Genomic DNA, 20399 nt, shown 5'->3' on the forward strand with positions numbered 1-20399 from the left:
CTGAAGGTCAATCAGTGACATTTGGTTCATGAATGGTCCCAGATATTGAGCAAACCAAGCAGTGGAGTTCAGATTGGGGTCATTCACATCGTAACATTTGGGTTTGGGACCTGTTAAGTAAAACAATTCTACATTAATTCTAAACAAAATGGAGTGTAATTTTCTTTAAAATACAAGTTGCAATTACTCACAAATTTTACTGCTAATGGGGATTCTCACTTCGCTGTCCAGAATTATTTCCCTCCCCAGGTTAGTAAACCTCCATAACCAGCAGTTTTGCATTACTTTGTTATTTATCAGGGAGTGTCAGTGAGATCCTCAGCTTCATAGAAATATAAAAGATTGGAACAGGAGGAGGCCATTTGGCCCTTCGAACCAGCTCTGTCATTCATCACAATCACGGCTGATCGTCCAACTCAATGGCCTAACCCTGCTTTCTTCCCATGACTTTTGATCCCATCACATCATGACCAGTCTTCAATACTCGTTAACTCAGGTGAATATTTCAATAATAGTCTTTGAATACTGATGACCGAGGCAGCTCTGATTGATTTTTCCTTTCCCTCAACTTACACAACTGACAGTATCCTCACTTCTACATAATTTAAACAAAAGTGTGTTAACTTTACCTTGTTGTAGATAGGCTTTGATGCCATTGTAGATTTCTCTCTGTTTGTCTGAGGTAAAATCGTTGTAACGGGCACTCAGTGTTCGCACACTAAAAGTGAAATTTAATACCACTTCAGAATTTAACTTGAGAATGCTTTTAGTAAAAGAAATCTAAAACAACACTTTAGAAATAAAGACATTATAAAGCTAAAGTAAAAAAGCAGCAAGCCACAATCTTTGTGAAGCAGGCCTAAGGCATGGATGAGAAGCCAAAGAAATGTATGAAGGAATGTCTGATGGTGAAACTGAGGACCTGAAGTTTGACTTTTTGTTCTAGCGTGGGATTGGATAACATCTCAGGCTCTACACCCCAGAATGAGTGCAGACATGGCCAGTTACAGAGATGGAATGGCAGAAAGCCTGACTCTGTGCCCTGGTGCTTTGTTGAACTTAAAAAAATTGAAGAAAGCAAGAACAGTCCTCCAGCCCTCAACCCTCCACACTCTCCCTATGCCCCTTCCACGTCAATGCATGCCACTTCATATCACATAGCCCCAAGGCCCTCACTCCAACTCATCCCACCACCCAAACCCCATGGCCCCTTATGCCCCAACACAAACTTGTGCCCCCCACTCATCCCCAAAGCTCTATATAACATGGAGAACAACTTAGTGTCAACTCATGCCAACCAATTACTTCTACCCACCAACTTTTGCCCTTACTCCTTCCATTCAACTCACAGTATACACCAGAGGCAAATGCCGGAAATTGACATAAATGGAGTTGTGTCTATGGATTATGAGTTTTGTTAGTTTTTTTGCAAACCTGAAAGTTTTTCTTTAACTTCATACAGTTCTTTGACAGGTCGACACCTTGGACAGTTCGAAAAATGTATGGCCTTTTAAGCACGATCAAGTTACCTAGAATATTCCCAGTGGGTGCCTTACCTCTCTCAATAGGATGCCATCCCTCTCCCAAGGATATTCAAGGAACATATCCAAAAGGGTAACTTATCACTCCAAATGGATGCCCTGGATATCCAAGTAATTCCACAAATTTTGGACCTGCTCTTACCTGTTTCAATTTGCATACTTTGTCTTTCAGGCGCTGACCTCATCAAAAGCAAACGAGTGTAGAAACTGTTGATGTATATGGGCTGCTGCCTCCGTGAGCCAGCAATGAGCTACTTAGAACCAGTCCCTATTCTAACCCCAACAAAAGTGGCAGAGGCCAGCTCAAGGAATGCCGCTCTCATGATTTAACTGGATCTTTCATAGTCATCTGTACTAAACATTGAGTTCAACAATTTTACACTGTAGCCTCTGCTCCAGTGGTTTTATTCTTTATTGTTGCTTTGGTTTTTTTTTCCCTCTCATCTATTTCTAAAGTCCTTTTCCTTGTGTTTGGATGGCAGATATCCTGCAATGTGTACTTCCTCTGGACACTTCTTTTTGTTTTACTTGCCTCACTACCACTCTCTTTGGTCTGGTATTCTGCAACCTTTTGGCATGAATCACTCCTGCCCTCCACCCAATTACACATATTCCCTTTGGTTCCTCTTTCCACCCTTCCTCCTCTTTCATTCCCTCCATTTCATTTCTAATATTCACTCTTCTGATGAAAAGTCACAGACCTGAAACGTTCACTTGGTTTCTCCACACAAATGTGCCAGACCTGCTGAGTACTGCCAGCATTTTCTGTTTCCATTTACCTTCCTCGACCCATCCTGATTATTGTTTGATATCAAGCAGTGGCATGCACATTCGATATTTGTTGTTAAGCCATAAACATCCTTATCTCTGCTACAATCAGCCAGCTCTGGCACTCTGCTGCTGTAATAAGCAAATTAATCCTTGGACATGGGATAAAGAAGGAGTTTGCTTGAGTGATGATTCATTCAGAATGGGTTGGATTGAACTTACATTTTCCTGTATGAAAGGCACCCGATGTGAAGGGTGTTATTCGAAGACAAAAGGCGAGTGGTGATAAATGGAAGATATGGAGTTAATCTGACATTAAGCCATTCATCGATGTCGCTGTCATTGAGTAATGATAAGCTGTTGATAAACCGAGGCCACACAATCTCAATGACGGCAGCTCGAATACCAGCTCGCAGATTACTCTAAAATGGAAAAGGAAATTAGGCTTAAAAAGGAAAACCTAGGGTCACAACAAAGATTGTCTCAAACTACAATGTGAGCCTACCATGAGAAACATACATAAAGATATCGTTTCCCAAATAGGAAACCAGGTTTTAGCATTCATTGCAACCACAGTTAGGTTCTGGGACAAATAAAGGTGCTACATTTGGATTCTGATCCACAATTTAAGTTATACCGACTGCTATTCTGGCCTCCACCACCACCCAACTTTTTTAATACCATTGCTGAGTTCACTTAATAAGTATGATATCACCAATAAAGGGTGAGATAGCTGACCCATTCATCGTACCCTTCCACTGGCCAATGGAACTCTTGGAAAACATTTAGTTTTGCCCATGGTTTCAGATAAAGGCCTCTTAAGGATCAACAAGGTCATCAATTTGCAGATCCACAAGAGATGGCTGAGATCCGAAATGAATATTTCTCATCAGCATTTTCTGTTGAGAAAACCATGGATGTTAGGGAACTTGAGGAAATAAACAGTCATGTCTTGAGGAGTGTGCCTCCAACTGAGGAAGTGTTGGAAGAAAGTGCATCAAGGTAGATAAATCCCCAGGATCTGGTGAGGTGTTCCCCAGGATGTTGCGAGAGGCTAGGGAGAAAATTGCAGGTCCCCCAGCAGAGATAGTTGAATCATCGACAGCCACAGGTGAGGTGCCTTAAGATTGGGGGGTGGCAAATGTTGTGTCTTTGTTTAAAGATGGCTGCAGGAAAAAGCCTGGGAACTACGGGCTGGTTAGCCTCACATCTGTAGTGGATAAGCTGTTAGAAGGTATTCTGAGGAACAGGATCTACAGGCATTTAGAGATGCAAGGATTGATTAGGGACAGTCAGTGTGGCTTTGTGAGTGGAAAATCATGTCTCAGAAATTTAATTGCGTTTTTTGAAGGGGTAACCAGGAAGGTAGATGGAGACAGTGCAGTTGATGTTGTCCACATAGACTTTATCAAGACCTTCGACAAGGTACCGCATGGCAGGTTGTTGCATAAGATTAAATCTCATGGGATCCAGGGTGAGATAGCCAAATGGATATAAAATTGGCTTGATGACAGAAGATAGAGGGTAGTTGTAGAGGGTTGTTTTTCAAACAGGAGGCCTGTAACCAGTGGTGTGCCTCAGGGACCGGGGTTGCGTCACTGTTATTTGTCATTTACATTAATGATTTCAATGAGAATTTAGGAGGCATGGTTAGTAAGTTTGCAGATGACACCAAGATTGGTGGCATAGTGGACAGTGATGAAGGTTATCACAGATTGCAACTGGATCTTGATCAGTTGGGCCAGTGGACTGACGAATGGCAGATGGAGTTTAATTTAGATAAATTTGAAGTGACGCATTTTGGTAGACTGAACCAAGGCAGGACTTACTCAGTTAATGGTATGGTGTTGGGGAGAGTGACAGAACAAAGAGATCAAGGGGTACACGTTCATAGCTCAGTGAAAGTGGAGGCAGTGAGAGTGGTAAAGGTGCATTCGGCATGCTTGATTTCATTGAATACTTGAGTTGGGGCATTTTGTTGAATTTGCACAAGACATTGGTAAAGCCACACTTGGAATACTGTGTACAGTTCTGGTCACCCTATTACAGAAAAGCTAAGCGACAAAGAGTGCAGAAAGAATTTACTAGGATGCAACCAGGACAGTTATAAGGAGTTATAAGGAGAGACTGGATAGACTGGGACTTTTTCCTCTGGAGCATAGGAGGTTTAGGCTGATCTTGTAGAGGGCTACAAAATAATGAAGGGCATAGATCAGCTAGTCAATATCTTTTCCCAAGGCAGGGGAGTCTAAACTAGAGAGATAGGTTTAAGATGAGAGGGAAGAGATACAAAAGTGTCCAGAGGGTAATTCTTTCACGCAGAGGGTGGTGACTGCTTGGAACAAGCAGCCAGAGGCAATAATAGAGGTGGGTACAATTTTGTCTTTTAAAAAGTGTTTAGACAGTTACATAAGCAAGATGGGTATTGAGGGATATGGGGCAAACACAGGCAATTGGGACCAGCTTGGATGTTAAAAAGAAAGGGCAGCATGGACAAGTTACAGTGAGGGCCCTGTTTCCATGCTGTAAACCTCTATGACTTGATTATAGAGGAACTGTGGATCAAAAATGGACAAAAAAAGAACAAGAGCTGCGTCCACATGCTATATAGCCAAAGCATTCACACCTGATACACAGGCACCTTTCACTCCTTATTAAGGTGTTATTAAGGGGATTTTCACAGCAACTTCATTGCAGTGTTAATATAAGGCTACTTGTGAATGATTAATAAACTTTACTCCAAAACGTCAAAGAATAACTTAGATTTTCCAGACTCCACACAAGCACACTCTTCCAATATGAACAGTAACATATTATAGGAGCCATTGCCCTACATCCTTCCACCTGAAGAATAAAGAAAACGTTTGCTGCTCACTTTTTGGCTTTTGCGATTGAACTCGTCAACAAATGTAGCCAGCTTCTGGAAGGGTTTAATATGGAGTAACACTGCGCTCAGAACATTGTTGTCATTAATGAACCCAGGCCTGCTCAGCAGATCAGCCAATTCACTGGGACCAGTGACATTCAACACCTGTCAAAATGCAATTGGGACTATCTTAGTTTCATTCAAATAAGCAGGAGCAGGCAGTGTCCCACAATTCAACACCACACAACGCATCAGAATAAACTTGTAAAGTATTAACCACAAGCACATTCACTAAATTCGAGATTACATGAATTAGCTAGGCAGATGCTTAGCTTTATCGCCCATTTCCAACCATACTCAGTTCCTTGAGGGCTTCAGTCAGACACACTTGATTCATTGCAGCTTCTACTGAAATGTCAGGTAGACAATGTTGACCAGGAACCACAAACATCCACTCCCGTCCCACAAGAGATATCATTTTGCTTTTACCTCAACAACACGATTCGCAGGAAGCAGGGAAAATGCATCCGTCAAAGTTAACAACTCAGAAAATCTTTGGAAATAAATTCTCAAGTAGAAAACAAAACTGTTCTTTTCATAACAATGAAGTGGGAATGCTGGAAGTAAAAGAGAAAATGTTTGTAAACGTGCATGTCAACTTCTCATCAGTGCAAACATCTGTGACCCAAATAACACAGCACGCTAACAAAGGTAGAGCTACTGTGTAACTGATAGTAAGAACCAAAAAATAATTTCATGCTTTGCTCATAACCATATTTACCTGAAGTGTTGAGGTAACTAATGATCCACACCCTAAGCACAGTCTCTCTTGTTCCATGTGGCATATCCCTGAATCCATTACTCAGTCCTTTTGTGCTAAATGGATAAAGATTTATACTATTACTTTTGAGAAGTTAGATCCATGACAATTCTTCAACTGTTGAAGAACAAGAACACTTTTATGATCCTTTGCTAATAATGCTCAATGAACAGGTATAGTCCTGGTGAATTAAAGCTGATGCAGTGTCCATCTCATTCTGATGCAACTGACACAAGGATTTCAGCCAAAATGGGCTGATAAGTATCTTATTTTCTTAGGTCATTCTTTCTTCTTTTAACAACAAGTATTTCAGTCTTAAGCTATTACTCCCACTGCAGTACAATTCCATCGGCATGGGACATACTTCAGCCTGCTGAAGAAACCTATTGACAAGAGCTGAAGCATTTCAATGTGACAAGTTGTAAAAATGGCTGATTCTTGGTGCAAACTTTATGGCAAGCACAGATTCACATATCACGTTCAACCTCTCGCAGTATCTTCAATGTGTTCTGAATTAGCATTAGGCTGGATTCAGCAATATTGACACATCAAACACTCAGCATCACTTGGCACTGAATTGAGTTTAGTTCTGGAAATTCTCCCAGTCCATGTAAGCATTTAGCATTACTTGAGCTTCTGACAATTAATATTCAAAGTTTTTGACACGGAACAATGTTGCAATTCAATATGCGGTAATGGGTTATTCTAAAAAAAAGGGAGATTCACTCACATTGCTTGGTAACCATCACAAGTTACATTTCCCATCAGAAGGTGTTTCAGCACTGACTGAGAAATGCCAGCAACAAAAGGCCTGAATAGCTTCTGGAACCATTTTCTCAGGAAATCTGTATTGGTTAAGTTTTCATTGGCCTTCACAATTTCCCACAGGGCATTCATGAATGTGATCTTTGTCATCAGAGGGATTGATGATGCATTCAGGGTCTGAAACATGATATATTTAAACTCAAATGAATAAGGCAATTTCATTACAGCTTTCAAAATTAATACTTATCCTCATGAAAGAACTAAAATCAAAAGCTGGAATAATCTTAATTCAAAATATCATGGAGCAGCAAGAGATAATTCGAAGGAACACAACAGTTCCATTCCTTCACCTTATGAAATATTATTTTGATATTTTTATGTTATTTTATTTCTTCCTCTAGGAATTGGGTTGCCAACATGTTCTTCCTGTATTATATGGCATAGAATCCCATCAACAAGAGAATTGTTCTGAAGATGAGTCATATCGACTCAAAACATAAGGACTCAAAACATAACATACTCCAGAGAGTAGGTTTCCCAGTGTTTCCCGTTTCCATTTCATGATATTAAACAGCAGAATTCTTCAACTCCCAGGGAGATTGCAAATAACGTCCTGGCAAAGTATCTAAGACTTAGTGTGGCTACAGTCACCTTGCTCAAAGTGTTAATTGTCCTAAACACACAAGATCCAGACAAGAAAAACTCAAACCTTTAACTAATCCAATGACAGGGGATTACTATTATTATTACTCTAATACTCAAATCACCATAAAAACAAATGCAGTAGATCTGAAATAAAAACACCAAGTGCGAGAAAACCTTTTGCCAAGTGTAGATTTGACAGCTCTGTGAAATAAATTGGAGACACTCCATTTCTTCAGTTGAAGATAGCTTTGCTTCTTTCAATTAATTATGGGGAATTATGGATTACCTTGTTGTTGAACTTGTCCAATGCTTCATTCAGTGTGGTTCTGTCAAGTTTCCGAACAAAAACAGTCAGTGCCACTTCATTTGACCTATTCAGTGCTTTTGGACCGATGAAACACTGAAATATACCTGTCAAGGCATCACTGCTTAAACTTAAAAGCCGATCAGTCTGCAAAGAATGTATTGAGAAAAAAAACACTTGTTGGCTGAAGACATCTTGTACAATGATGTCAGCTATCAAAAACAACTTATATTTATATAAAGCCCTTAAAACTATCACAGGGACCTCAGAAAAGCCTTTTGGAACAAAGTATGACATCATACTTTTCCATCTGGGATGGAAAAGAGGCAAGGACTCGGGAAGCATGATTATCTCAAGGGGTTGTGGAGTTGAAGGAGATTACACTAAAGGGGGGCGCGGTGGGGTGGAGGGGCGGGCAAGGCGATAGAAGCAACTGAAAGTAGAGACATTATTTGACCGGAAGGCAATATAGTCCAGCAGGCACAACGGTAATGGGGAAACAGAGTTTGTTGCAAGTCAAAAAATGATATTGGATGACCTTAAGTGTATAAAGTGTAGAATGTGGGATACCAGACTTCAATGCATTAGAATAATCACAACCAGCAATAATAAAGACATGAATGAAGGTTTCAGCAGCTAAAGTCAGAGTTGTGGATCAAAAGAGATGATTTTAAGGAGGTGGAAAAAGGCAGTCTTGGTGATGACAAAAGCTCAGCCTGGGATTTAATGACACCAAAGTTGCAAACAAATTCGCTGATGGATTTCATAGCTTGGGAATGCAGTTTGAAGCAGGGCTAAAAATAATGTCTTGTCTTCTCAATAGTTTCTGCTCATTCAGTACGAGATGTTGGATAAGCAGTCTGATAACTTTGCAACAGCACAGACGTCAAGGGATGGTTATGAAGTGGAACTAGGTGTTATTAGCACATGAAAGCAAATGTGATGCTACCAAATGATGTTGCTGAGGGGCAAATGCTCCCATCAATCAACTCATTCAGTTGTACATTGATCAATGTGCTCCTAATACCAATAAAACCCTGTCTCAGAATGGTAATGCTGACTAATTCTTTCTTTTATCTGAGTGAACACTGCTACTGACATTTCTGTGGGAAACCCACACCACGACACAGCTTACCTTAGCGCATGCATAGTCTGTAATCTTGAAACTGCAGAGATGGGTCATGTTAACTTTAATCAGGAAATTATTCAAAGCAGAACTGCACAGAGAGAAATAAACCATCTCTTAGCAAGTGAACAATACCGAGGAACAAATAAAAACAATTCCTAATGAGCACTCAGCATGTCCCATTATTCATTGCTTTCCACTGAGTTTGAGGTTAATCCCACAGGATGTTTTTGGTCGTCTTTGTGTCAAATGCAGACTTGTAACACTAAGTTGACAGCGTCACTAAAGCGGGCCCCATCTGAAAATAGGAACTGTGCGCAAATTCTTACCTGTTCACAGCCGAGCACAATGTTGTTTCTGTTGAAAAAGCAGAGACTTAGTATGCACCAATTATTTTACCGAAAATAACTGATGAAATCAGCACAAGAGTTAGAGAAGACACTCACCATTAACTGTCGTGTTACCAGGCTAAAGGAAGAAAAAGCACAATAGTATGTTTACTCCTAAACCATTTTCAGTGATAAATGTAGCACCAAATTATGCACGTAACTTAATACTGGTGTTGGTATTCAAAAGATATTAAAACAAAGGCCTTTTCATAGTCCTCACAAATTTAAAAGTTTTAACAGTACAATTCAAATAACAGATTCAACCAAAACAGAGGCTTCAAATTGGATTGATGATTGACCTTTCTGAATATAAATTATTGTATCTGTCTTACCCTGTCATCTGATTGGGGTTCTGAAAATAAAACAAAATTATTCCTGTTAAAAGATTCTCCAGGTAATTTAACATTATTAATAAGCACAACATATAATTTTGTTAAATAGAACTACGGTTAGCAATCTCAGGAGAAAGAAGAAACATTTCTCAAATGTCATATTCCTTTCTCAGGCTCATCCATTTTCTTAACATAATGTGTTCATCCTTCAATATTTGGCATAAACTATATTATAAAATGAATGGGCCTGAGTGTTAACCGCACAAAGAATTTGCCATTGACTTGGAGTGCAATCTGGATGCACTGGCAATCAAATCAAAAAAATCAGAATTCTTATAAGCTCAAAATTAGTTTGAAAATACCATGGAAGTTCTCATATATATGGAAAAATGAAACTGATATCTGAGCAAAGCACTTCCTTGCCTCAGCAAAACAGTTACCTGATGAATTATCTGGAATTCCTCCTGTCAATCCAAGTTTCCTCACTTCAGACTCGCTATGTGAGGCCACCCAAATAATCACCACAGTTTCATTCACGCCATGCTGAAAATCTTGAAGGTTGAATCCAAGCAAGTCGATCAAATTCTGGGAATTCAGTTGCTAAAACAGAAAAGCATGTAATGAATAAACAAAGCAGCTCACCACTTTTGATGAAACTGACAGCAAGAAATCAAGATGTACAAAGAAAGTGGGAATCCCTAGATAATGCCCATGACCTCCATCCAATAAGACATAATTAAGATACAACTATGAATCTCCACAAAGTATGCTCAGAGTGTTCCGGTTGTGTTTAATATATAATTACAGAATTGCATAACCTGAGCAATCTGTTGATAGATCTCACATATGTAGCTCACACGCGTTTGGCCTACCTTGCCATACGAAGAGAAAAAAAAAACCACATCACTTTCTCATGTTAGCAATTCAGTTAGAAAACAGGTTACTGGCGTTTGTTCCCACACTCATGAATTTATCCGTAAAGTTTATTTATTAGTCACAAGTAGGTTTACATTAACACTGCAATGAAGTTACTGTGAAAATCCCCTAGTCTCAACACTCTGGCTCTAGATTGGGTACACAGAGGGAGAATTTAGCCTGGCCAATGCACCTAATCAGCACATCTTTCTGACTGTAGGAGGAAAATGAACACCTGGAGGAAACCCATGCAGACACAGGGAAAATATGCAGATTCCACACAAAGTGACCCAAGCCAAAAATGAACCCTGATCCCTGGCACTGAACATAAGAACATAAGAAGTAGGAGCAGGAGTAGGCCATCTAGCCCTTCGAGCCTGCCCCGCCATTCAATAAGATCATGGCTGATCTGAAGTGGCTCAGTTCCACTTTCCCGCTTTCTCCCCATAACCCTTAATTCCCTTGCCTAACAAAAAACCTATCTACGGTGTCTTTAAGTATCTTTAGCAAGGTAGCCTTCACCACTTCAACGGGCAGAGAATTCCAGAGATTCACCACCCTTTGAGTGAAGAAGTTCTTCCTCAACTCCGTTCTGAACTGCCCCTCCCCTTATCTTGAGGCTGTGCCCTCTAGTCCTGCTGTCCTCTGAGCAGGAAGAATCTCTCTACCTCTACCCTATCCATCCCCTTCATTATCTTATACGTCTCTATAAGATCCCCCCTCATCCTTCTAAACTCCAGTGAGTACAGACCCAATCTATTTCGTCTCTCTTCATCGTCCAACCCCCTTATCTCCGGCACTGTCAGTGCTAACCACTGAAAAATACCATTGGGTCATATATCCATTTTGTCCGGGTATGGATCAGCAACCTGAGATATGTTATGAAGTTGGATTTGGCATTAATGTGATATATGCTGTTTTACTCCAGGCACAATTTGACTGACAAACTGGAAAGCTTCGATCAAAACAAACATTATTTAACAATACGATTTAACTATAACTAATGTATTAGCTCAACATTTCCCAATTGAACAATACTTAACCATGACAAGATATAATTCTTAATTGCAACAAAACACTGCCTCTTTCAAGAAAAATGATATAAACACATTTCATAAAGACACAGTATCATCAGAACTGTCTCCATATTATTTTACTCAACGGTCTGAGATTTAGAGTTTGAAACAGTAGCATTTGCAGTATTCAACATTCAGCCATTATATTCATCGTATTTTCAACTGTATAACAGTAAAGACAACTATGTTTCTCTATGGTTCTAAAAACACAGAGTCAATTGTACAATGACATGCCACTGGACAACAGAATTGGTTCAGTGTTAAAGGATTGAAAACGAGCTCAGATGAGATGGGAAAAGAAATATGGAACTACTGTCATGCTAATACAAATAGGCTTTATAATCAGATGTTACCTTTACTTCTTCAGGATTCAGCTCTTTAAAGGTTTCAAAGTCCATGTTAACCCTTTTATTAGCAAGTGACTTCAAATCATTAGCTGGAGCCCCACCTAAAGAAAACAGAGACATTTCTCAGCTGCCCATTCCTCTTTGGCATTTATTACAATGGAGGCAAACTTTTGAGGATAAGGCAAGTTCAGAAATGAGGAGAAAGGCTAAAAGTATATAGGAGGAGAACTTTAGACAGTTTTTTGGAATACTTTCTTATGAATTACTTAGACTACTTTTCACTGGTACTCCTCATGTTGGAACTAAGACTTCAATAGCTACCCAGCAGTCTGGGTAGTCTCCCTCGAATTATATAATAGTTCAATCCAGAATGGAGGGTAAATTTAACACCAGCCTCAGACAGAAATGGTCTTCTAACGCAATGTCCAGCGATAGACTGAGGTTGCTCGAGTTCAGTTCCATCAAATTCAATGACAAACAAATAATTCTGACGAAATAATTCATTTGCCTTTCTTGCTTTTCCAGTAGCATCCATCATCATGTTTTACAAAAGGAGTTTTAACTAGCAAAAAAATGAGGGTGAGCCAGCGATGCCCATATCTCATGAAAGAATTAAAAGATATATTTACACTTACCTCATTAAACAAAAACAACATTCAACCAGCAAATGATTCAAGGTATAATCAACCCAGCAAAAAAAAAATCACACAAGAAATAAATCGTGTTCATTGTCACAGAAGTTAAACTGCAACAATATTTCAGTATACACTCCACGGTCCTGAACGTTTTACAATTTGATTCTCTGAATCTCAGTCAGTGGAAAGTGTCTGTACAATGACAGGATGTGGACTCAGATCAGACAGAGAGAAGCTCCTTAGTGGTTTAGTTTGAAGACTCAAACAGGATAATGTGATGCCTTGTAAGCCCTTTTACTCACCAACATATGCCTTTATCAGCTGGAAGTAGGGGATCGGGTTACTCTGCTGAGACTTCAGTTGGTTGCGTGCCTGACGGTAAAGCAAGTTCTTCTTTGACTGTGTGCACATAGAAAGATCCAGAGCTCCTGCATCCCTGTGGGAGAAAGGTCACAATGTTAATTTTGTTCAGTGCACAATGGAAAACTACTGCAGTAGCTTACCCATAATCGTGGACCAACATATGAAAATTATATATACCCACTTGAGAAAAAAAATAGCAAAAACAGAAGTGATTAATGGCATATTTTCTGGACTGGAGGAGATTGTGGTGGACTCCCCCAATAATCAGTGCGGGGAACTTTGTTTCTCCTGGCTGAGGTCTTGTTTTCATGATGGCCTTCTTCTGTGAAGTGTTTGAGTCAGCGAGAAAACAACAGAGAAACTTTCAGCACACATACATTTTCCTTTACTGGCTGATGCAGAGACAATAAGAGCAGAGGGCTTATGCTACAACAGTGTCGAGTATTGGATCTAGGCCACATTCAGAGTGCCTTGTACATTTAGGCTTATTAAAGAAAGGTTGTGAATGCACTTGACAAGACGTTTTCCAAGGCTCGAGATGTTTGGTCAGGAGGATTAATTGGATCAGTTGAAGTTGTATTCTTTGGAATACAGGAGGATGAGGGAAAATTCAATTGAGCTGCACAAAATCATGAGGACCCAGACAGGCAGGAATTATTTCCATCAAAAGAGAAGTCATGAACAAAGGCACGGATTTAAACAATTATCATGAGAATTAGAGGAGAGGTGATGACAAATGTTTTCACCCAGACAGTGCTGGGATTGGGAATTCACTGCCTGAAAGAGTAGCAGAGGCTGAAACCTCTGTCCTGTTGGAATTTAACCTGGTGTTGTGAGAGTTCTTACTGCATTCATTGGAGAGCCTGCAGCACCTTCCTGCATTCCACTGGCATCTGCCGGAAGCGGGGAGTGGCGGGCTCAGATGGATCTCTGATTTGGGAGGTGTGGTGGTGGTGGGAAGGAGGAGGAGGGAGGAGGGATTGGGGGAGGATGGACGGACTTGGGAGAATCTCCACCAACCCCCCCCAACCAGAGATCCATCTGAGCCCACACCACCCCCAACCAGAGATCCATTTGAGCCCGCAGCACCCCCCAAACCAGAGATTCATCTGAATTCGCATCCCTCCCCACCCCCCCCACTTCCAGCAGAAGGCCAGGAAGGTGCTGCAGACGCGATGGGCTTTCAAGGTTCCCCTGCAGAACAGGAATCCACTTTGGATTTTTATTCTGTAGGTGGATAGCAGCACGGATTTGAAAACGGATCAGAAGATCGTAAAGTGGGGTTTGGCGGTAGAGTTGGGAGCGCGGTTCATTAAGTTGATTTAAATGCATACTAATACATTTAAATCATGGGGCCGCCCAATTGGGGCACGGATCGGAACCGTGCCAAAAATCGGGTGTTGGTAAAGACGCGATCTACTCGGTTTCGGGTGCAGATTGCATTACAGACTCAATGCCCGAATTTACAACAATTTTGCGCCCGAAAACGGGCGCATGTTTTTGGTAAAATCGGGCCCTAAATGTCGTAAACTGAAAGATTATGGACCAAGGGCTGGAAAGTGGGGTTAGGCTGGAATCCCATTTCTCAGCCAGCACAGACACAATAAGCCAACTGGCCTCCTCCTGTGCTATCAATTGCTATCATCGTATCATTGTTTGCTTCACTATTACATTGCACTGAGCTGTTTAATCAACAAACATTAATGCTGTTGGAAATCATCACATTTCACCCATTATCGAACTAGCAATGAAAAGATGCAACACTCACGTCAAGTTGGAAATTGTCGAAAGCTGTATTTCATCCAGAGTGCATAAGTTGGCTCCACCAACAGCTTTCAAAGCAATTGCATCTAAAATGCCACCTAATTGGAGGAATCTTGTAACAACGGATCGGACCTACAAAAAGAGATGGGAAGTACAGCTCATAACTCAGCTTTACAAGCAGGATCCATAAGTTAAGATGTTTCTTCTTCATGGAAATGCACTTCAAATTTAGAACCATACAATGTCCAAGTAAAATCCTGTAACAATGCTATTGTAATTGAGAAAACATCCATCAATAAAATTCTTTAATTGTATCCCACATATCGTTTTTCTCAAAATTTTAACAGCACCACTGCCCACTCCCAAGGATTAAAACTGCAACCAATTGCTTGAAGTTGGATATGAACAGCTTTTTATTAAAACTGACCCAAGGAGGGCCTTGCTTCAAGAAATGTCCTTCTTGGACACTTCAGATGATCCAGTAATCCTATTTGCACATAAAACAACTTTTAGATGTTAATATTTTCATTCTTTTCATACCGTAATATTCCCCAAGTGTTGCCCCATCAGCGCAGCAAGTGTGTCAACTCGAGTGATATTCCAGCTGCTGACTTCGGTCACATTAAACACAGTGGAAATGTTCCCCAGCAGTCGAATTTGGTTTTCTGGTAGCCCATTGGGGTAAATCTGTTTCAGGAAAACCAAAACTAGAGACTTAAAACAATTTATATGCAGTCAGGTTTCAGTTTCCACTTTAGCAATGATTGATTTCTAGTTTCACTTGTAAAACCTTGACCATACCATCACCAATGTTAGCACAGTTAACTTTGAAATGTGGTCACAGCAACTTCTATGCCATTATTCCTATTGTCAGCTCAACTGTGTTGTGATAAGAGCACAAAATCAAAACTGATCATTTCGTGCAGCAATGAGGAAACCCTTCACTGTCACTGGTATCAAGTTTGGGACGAGGAGTCAATCTGAGGCTTCTGATGGTCTTTTGCAAGTGGAAGCAAAAGATTCTATGATAATACGTGAAGAACAGTATGGTAGTTCTGATAGATTCCTAGGCAATACTCAGTCCTCTGTCAATATCACTAAAACAAAATAGGTAATCACTTGTCTGATTGTAATACTCGTGCGAAGTGATTGTCAGGTTCCCATACATTGTCACATCACTGTGATTAAAATCAACCTGCATTTCCTGTGGGAATTTGAGAGAGAGTAAAGTATGGCATATTGAGGCAAGGTTCTTCATTCTACATCAACGTATCTTACCTGCAATAGTCTCTTTTTCAGAATTTCCAGTTGAGTCGGATCAAAGGCAAGAGAGCCCAACTGGAGAACATTGTCTTTCAGCACAACATCACGCAAACATAAGTCCAACTGGGCTGCATTGTAGATTGCAGGTGTGAGATCATTAATGTCTTCTGCTGCTATTAGTCCCTCTGTACAGTCTGTAAACACAAGCTTCTATTAGATATAATATTTCAGTTTACTGGTTATTTTGCTCCATTTCAAAATGAACATTTTCAGAAGGCAATTTCTGAACTGCTGAATGAAAGAGGACACTGATCAGACAAAGGACTTTTTAGTATCTCTGTCATAATCTATAATGGAAAACCCTGCAGGTGAGATCCTTTGTCACCTTCGGACAAGAGAACACTTCATGGATGACCTCTGTAGACCACTGTCAGTAGCACACAAATTGTTGCGCCATGTTAAAACCATCTTCTCCATGAACAAGTGATATGTTTCGCTCTGTGTATATTTGAATATTGCATTCAGAACTTAAACATCAAACAAATATCCCATTGACCAAATGTGCATTGAACAATCCAATGGATTGAATCCTATTGTTCCACTTAATGCTCATGAAGTGCAGCTGTTTTACATTCATAAAAGACAAAACCTGTCCTCTTATTCACAAGGTAACATCTACACATTACATTTAACACTTATCTGATTACATACTTATCGTATTGTTTGATCTTCTTTGCAAATTGAGCTGATTTATAAATATCAGAATATCATGAGGTGGTCTTGTACGTTTTGTTTTCTTAATAAACCTTGGAAGGGCCTCCATAAGGACAACCTGCATGGAACAAAATGTGCAATGCTTGAAAAAATATAATTTCATGCTTCCTGGACACCAGCAAGAAAATATCTTCCTATTATGAAAACAACTGTCAGAATATATTAGTGCCAAAGCAAATGAATGGTGAATGCAGGATGAAGGAAAGGTCATCACGTGATGCACAAACTCTCATTTTTATGTGGGAGCTAATATTTTGATTCAAAATAATTGGAAATATTTGTTCCTCACATGGGATTTTGATCATTTTGTGTTTCTTCAGAAAATGCTCTGACTGAAGACTTTATTCTGCTCCAAGCAAGAAATTTAGTTGTGATTTGCAAATACAGAAGCCTGAATCAATCTTCAACAAGTTACAGCATACCTTTGCTATTCGATCCCATGTGTAGGTCAAAGTCAAGGGCAGATTTCCAAGATCTCGAATTGTAGATGATGACCATGATGAAGGAATGCTACAGACAAAGAAGAAATTCTGAGTTAAGGAATACGTTACTCAGGTTGCTTCAAATTCTAGGAATTGCTACGCTCAGTTTCTAGATACAACTGTAATGAAAATATTACCCAATGACTGTGATCAACCTCTATAAAATTAGTCTACATCTGACCCCAGCCTGAGGTGAGGAATGTCCCAATGATAGTAGGCATAGTTTCACAATCAACTGGTCCTCCAAAGCCTGCACATATCTTCCCATGCTGGGAAATGGCAAGTTTCAAGTCCAAGTCCAATGCTATTGCAATCCACCTGCTTTGAATCAGGTATGCATGTGATTTCTTGCAAAGACAGTGTTCAACATTCTCACAGGAAATTTATAGCGATATAAGAAGCATGAAATTAAGCAACATAAGTGTAAACTGTATGGAATTATGTGAACATTCAACACTCACCCATATTTGCTGTCTCCACGATTTAGTCGATCTTCAATGGCTCTCTTCTGATCCTCACTGTACGAGCTGCAAGTCTTTAATGCGTCCAAAATGGAAATATCAGATGCCGTGATGACAGATCCATCGAGGTCACATACCAATCTACCCAGGATTTCCACACTCCTTTTTGTCAGATTCATGCCAAAACCTCCCTGAATTTTGGCAAAATAACCATTAGTAATTCAGCAGCAGAATATATGTTTTTGTTTAAAAGGAAACACTAGACACTCAGCTTATCTTATCTCTATTATATTAAAATGAGTATTCAAATAATTTGTGCAACTCTGTGCCAATTTCTGTCGCAAAGCTGCATAAATTGCTCACAAATCCAGCAGTTGGAGATGTGGAGAGGCTGCGGTGTTCAGCAGGAAACCCATGACATGGCTGCTGCTGAATCTCCTGGCCTGCCGCGGAGCCCCCCCGTGCGCTTTTAAGGAAACACTTGACACTTAGTTCATCTTTATCAATTGAAGACTACACAAATCCCACAAAATAACACTATCACAATGTATCAACATTATCAAAATGTACAAGAAAGTTGAAGCTGACATTACTTTAACTGGGTAATTCATTTAGGAAACCTGTTATGCTAATTGAATATGAAGAGAGAAACGTGTAAAATTCAGCAAAGAGCAACTGTCATTATAATGAAAAATGTTCTTCAGTTGGGTTATGGAGACAATATTGGAGCCAATTTACACAGCGCTAGACAGCAGGTCATAAAAATAGGCACACATGAAAGGCTGCACATGGAACGGGATTTTAGATCAACTAAGTTAGACCAAACAGTGTTTCAGACCAAACACCACACTGCACTCTCTTTAGTCAATAGTGGCAGAGTACATAGAAGGGGTTAAATGACTCTACCTAACAAGATAATGTTAACAGTTTGCTCATGTGTGAATGCAATCCAGTATTAAAATGAAGCATGATTTCAAGTACATATTGCAACATTTTTTTTTATATAAATGTATTGTTCATCTCAGTCAAAAATATCAATGCTGCAGAAGTATGATGATAAGATCAGAACTTCAGCAGCTGGAAGTCCATCAGTCAGCAGAATAAGCATTAATAGTTGCAGTCCCAGGACAGCTATTGAAACATAATGTAATATTAGAGGCACCCATTCTCCAGGCATAAGAAAGAATCTTTCTAACACGCCCGGAGAGATGCTTATCTCACTGTCTTGGCAATGTGCCTCTGGAAAAGGTGTAGCATTAGAGGCATCGCTGACAACATAACAACCAGGAAGTGCGTTTTGCAATGGGAAGATGTCCAGTATTAATTGGATAAATGAAGTATCATATTGCGATTGGCTAAGGTAATTTGTCTTGTATTGAACTGACATGTTAACACTGAATGAATCTGAATCCAAGCTAATGGGAAGGTGTATCCTAGATAATGAAAGGTATAATTGTTCTGTAATTTGGCTGAGTGCCTCAGATCTTTGGATGGGTATTAGAGTGCTGGGCCATCTATCTTACCATCCGTAGGCCTCCCATTGCTTTAGATCAATGTATTGTCTGTTTTATATGACTTTTGTGTTTTTAAAATAAATTTTGATTACATCTTTTTGAACAAAGACTTTGCCTTTTGCGAGTTGTTAGAATAGAATCTAAGTTTCACAGATTGGCCACCATTGTAAAAGAAAATTCTCACCACTCTGCATCTTCATAATATTGCACCAAGTGTCAGAATGGATTATGCTGTATTCATTCCTGGCTACCACAGGAATTGTCAAGACAGAATGGAAAATTTGACCAATCATTTAAAAGTCCATTGATTTTGAAATAGAATTTCAGTCTCTGGGCGTGGGACCGGGTAATTCCACCCTGGACTCTCAAACAGTGGGTCAAAACACCGATCAGTACTTTGAAAATAAAATTGAGAGCTGTTATATTTATATCATGCTAGTGAAACCCATTTGTAAGCACTGTCCATTGCATGGTGCCACATGGTAGGTTGTTGCATAAGGTTAAATCTCACAGGATCCATGGTGAGGTAGCCAAATGGATACAAAATTGGCTTCTTGACAAAAGACAGAGGATGATTGTAGAGGGTTGGTTTCCAGAGTGGAGACCTGTGACCAGCGGTGTGCCTCAGGGAATGGTGCTGGGCCCACTGTTGTTCATCATTCATATTCATGATTTGGATGAGAATATAGGAAGCATGGTTAGTAAGTTTGCAGATGACACCAAGATTGGTGGCATAGGCGACAGTGAAGGAGGTCATCTCGATTTGCAATGGGATCTTGATCAATTGGGCCAGTAGGCTGATGAATGGCAGATGGAATTTAATTTAGATAAATGTGAGGTGATGCATTTTGGTAGACTGAACCAGGGCAGGACTTACTCAGTTAATACTAGGGCATTGGGGAGAGTTACAGAACAAATAGATCTAGGGGTACAGGTTCATTGGTCATTGAAAGTGAAGTCATAAGTGGATAGAGTGGTGAAGAAGGCATTTGGCATGCTTGACTTAATTGGTCAGAACATTGAATACAGGAGTTGGGCCATCTGGTTGAAGTTATACAAGACATTGGTAAGGCCACACTTGGAATACTGTGTACAGTTCTGGTCCCTCTCTTTCGACAGGATATTATTAAACTAGAAAGAGTACAGAAAAGATTTACTGGGATGCTACCAGGATTTGACGAGTTGAGTTATAAAGAGAGGCTGGTTAGACTGGGACTTTTTCCTCTGGAGTGTAGCAGGATGGTGGGTG

At 40.0% G+C, this 20399-nt stretch overlaps 2 protein-coding genes across 2 annotated transcripts in view; both read right to left on the bottom strand.

Annotated features, from left to right (window-relative positions):
• LOC145355177 (uncharacterized) overlaps positions 1 to 20399 on the bottom strand; it is a 141959-nt gene that overhangs the window by 86617 nt on the left and 34943 nt on the right. The window lies entirely within an intron of this gene.
• LOC145355149 (mesothelin-like protein) lies at positions 5841 to 19177 on the bottom strand. Its single transcript, XM_080207069.1, has 17 exons — positions 19160 to 19177; positions 17637 to 17827; positions 17116 to 17203; positions 16631 to 16751; positions 15935 to 16113; positions 15197 to 15343; positions 14661 to 14788; positions 12832 to 12965; positions 11901 to 11995; positions 9997 to 10156; positions 9557 to 9576; positions 9282 to 9303; positions 9165 to 9192; positions 8845 to 8926; positions 7692 to 7856; positions 6726 to 6937; positions 5841 to 6051 (listed from the first exon to the last, which is right to left on the bottom strand). The coding sequence occupies exons 1-17, from the start codon at positions 19175 to 19177 to the stop codon at positions 5841 to 5843; spliced, it is 2001 nt and encodes a 666-aa protein (XP_080063195.1).

This window comes from Carcharhinus amblyrhynchos, chromosome 18 (genome assembly GCF_965287045.1).
Source record: "Carcharhinus amblyrhynchos chromosome 18, sCarAmb.v2.hapA, whole genome shotgun sequence".
Lineage (NCBI taxonomy): Eukaryota > Metazoa > Chordata > Chondrichthyes > Carcharhiniformes > Carcharhinidae > Carcharhinus > Carcharhinus amblyrhynchos.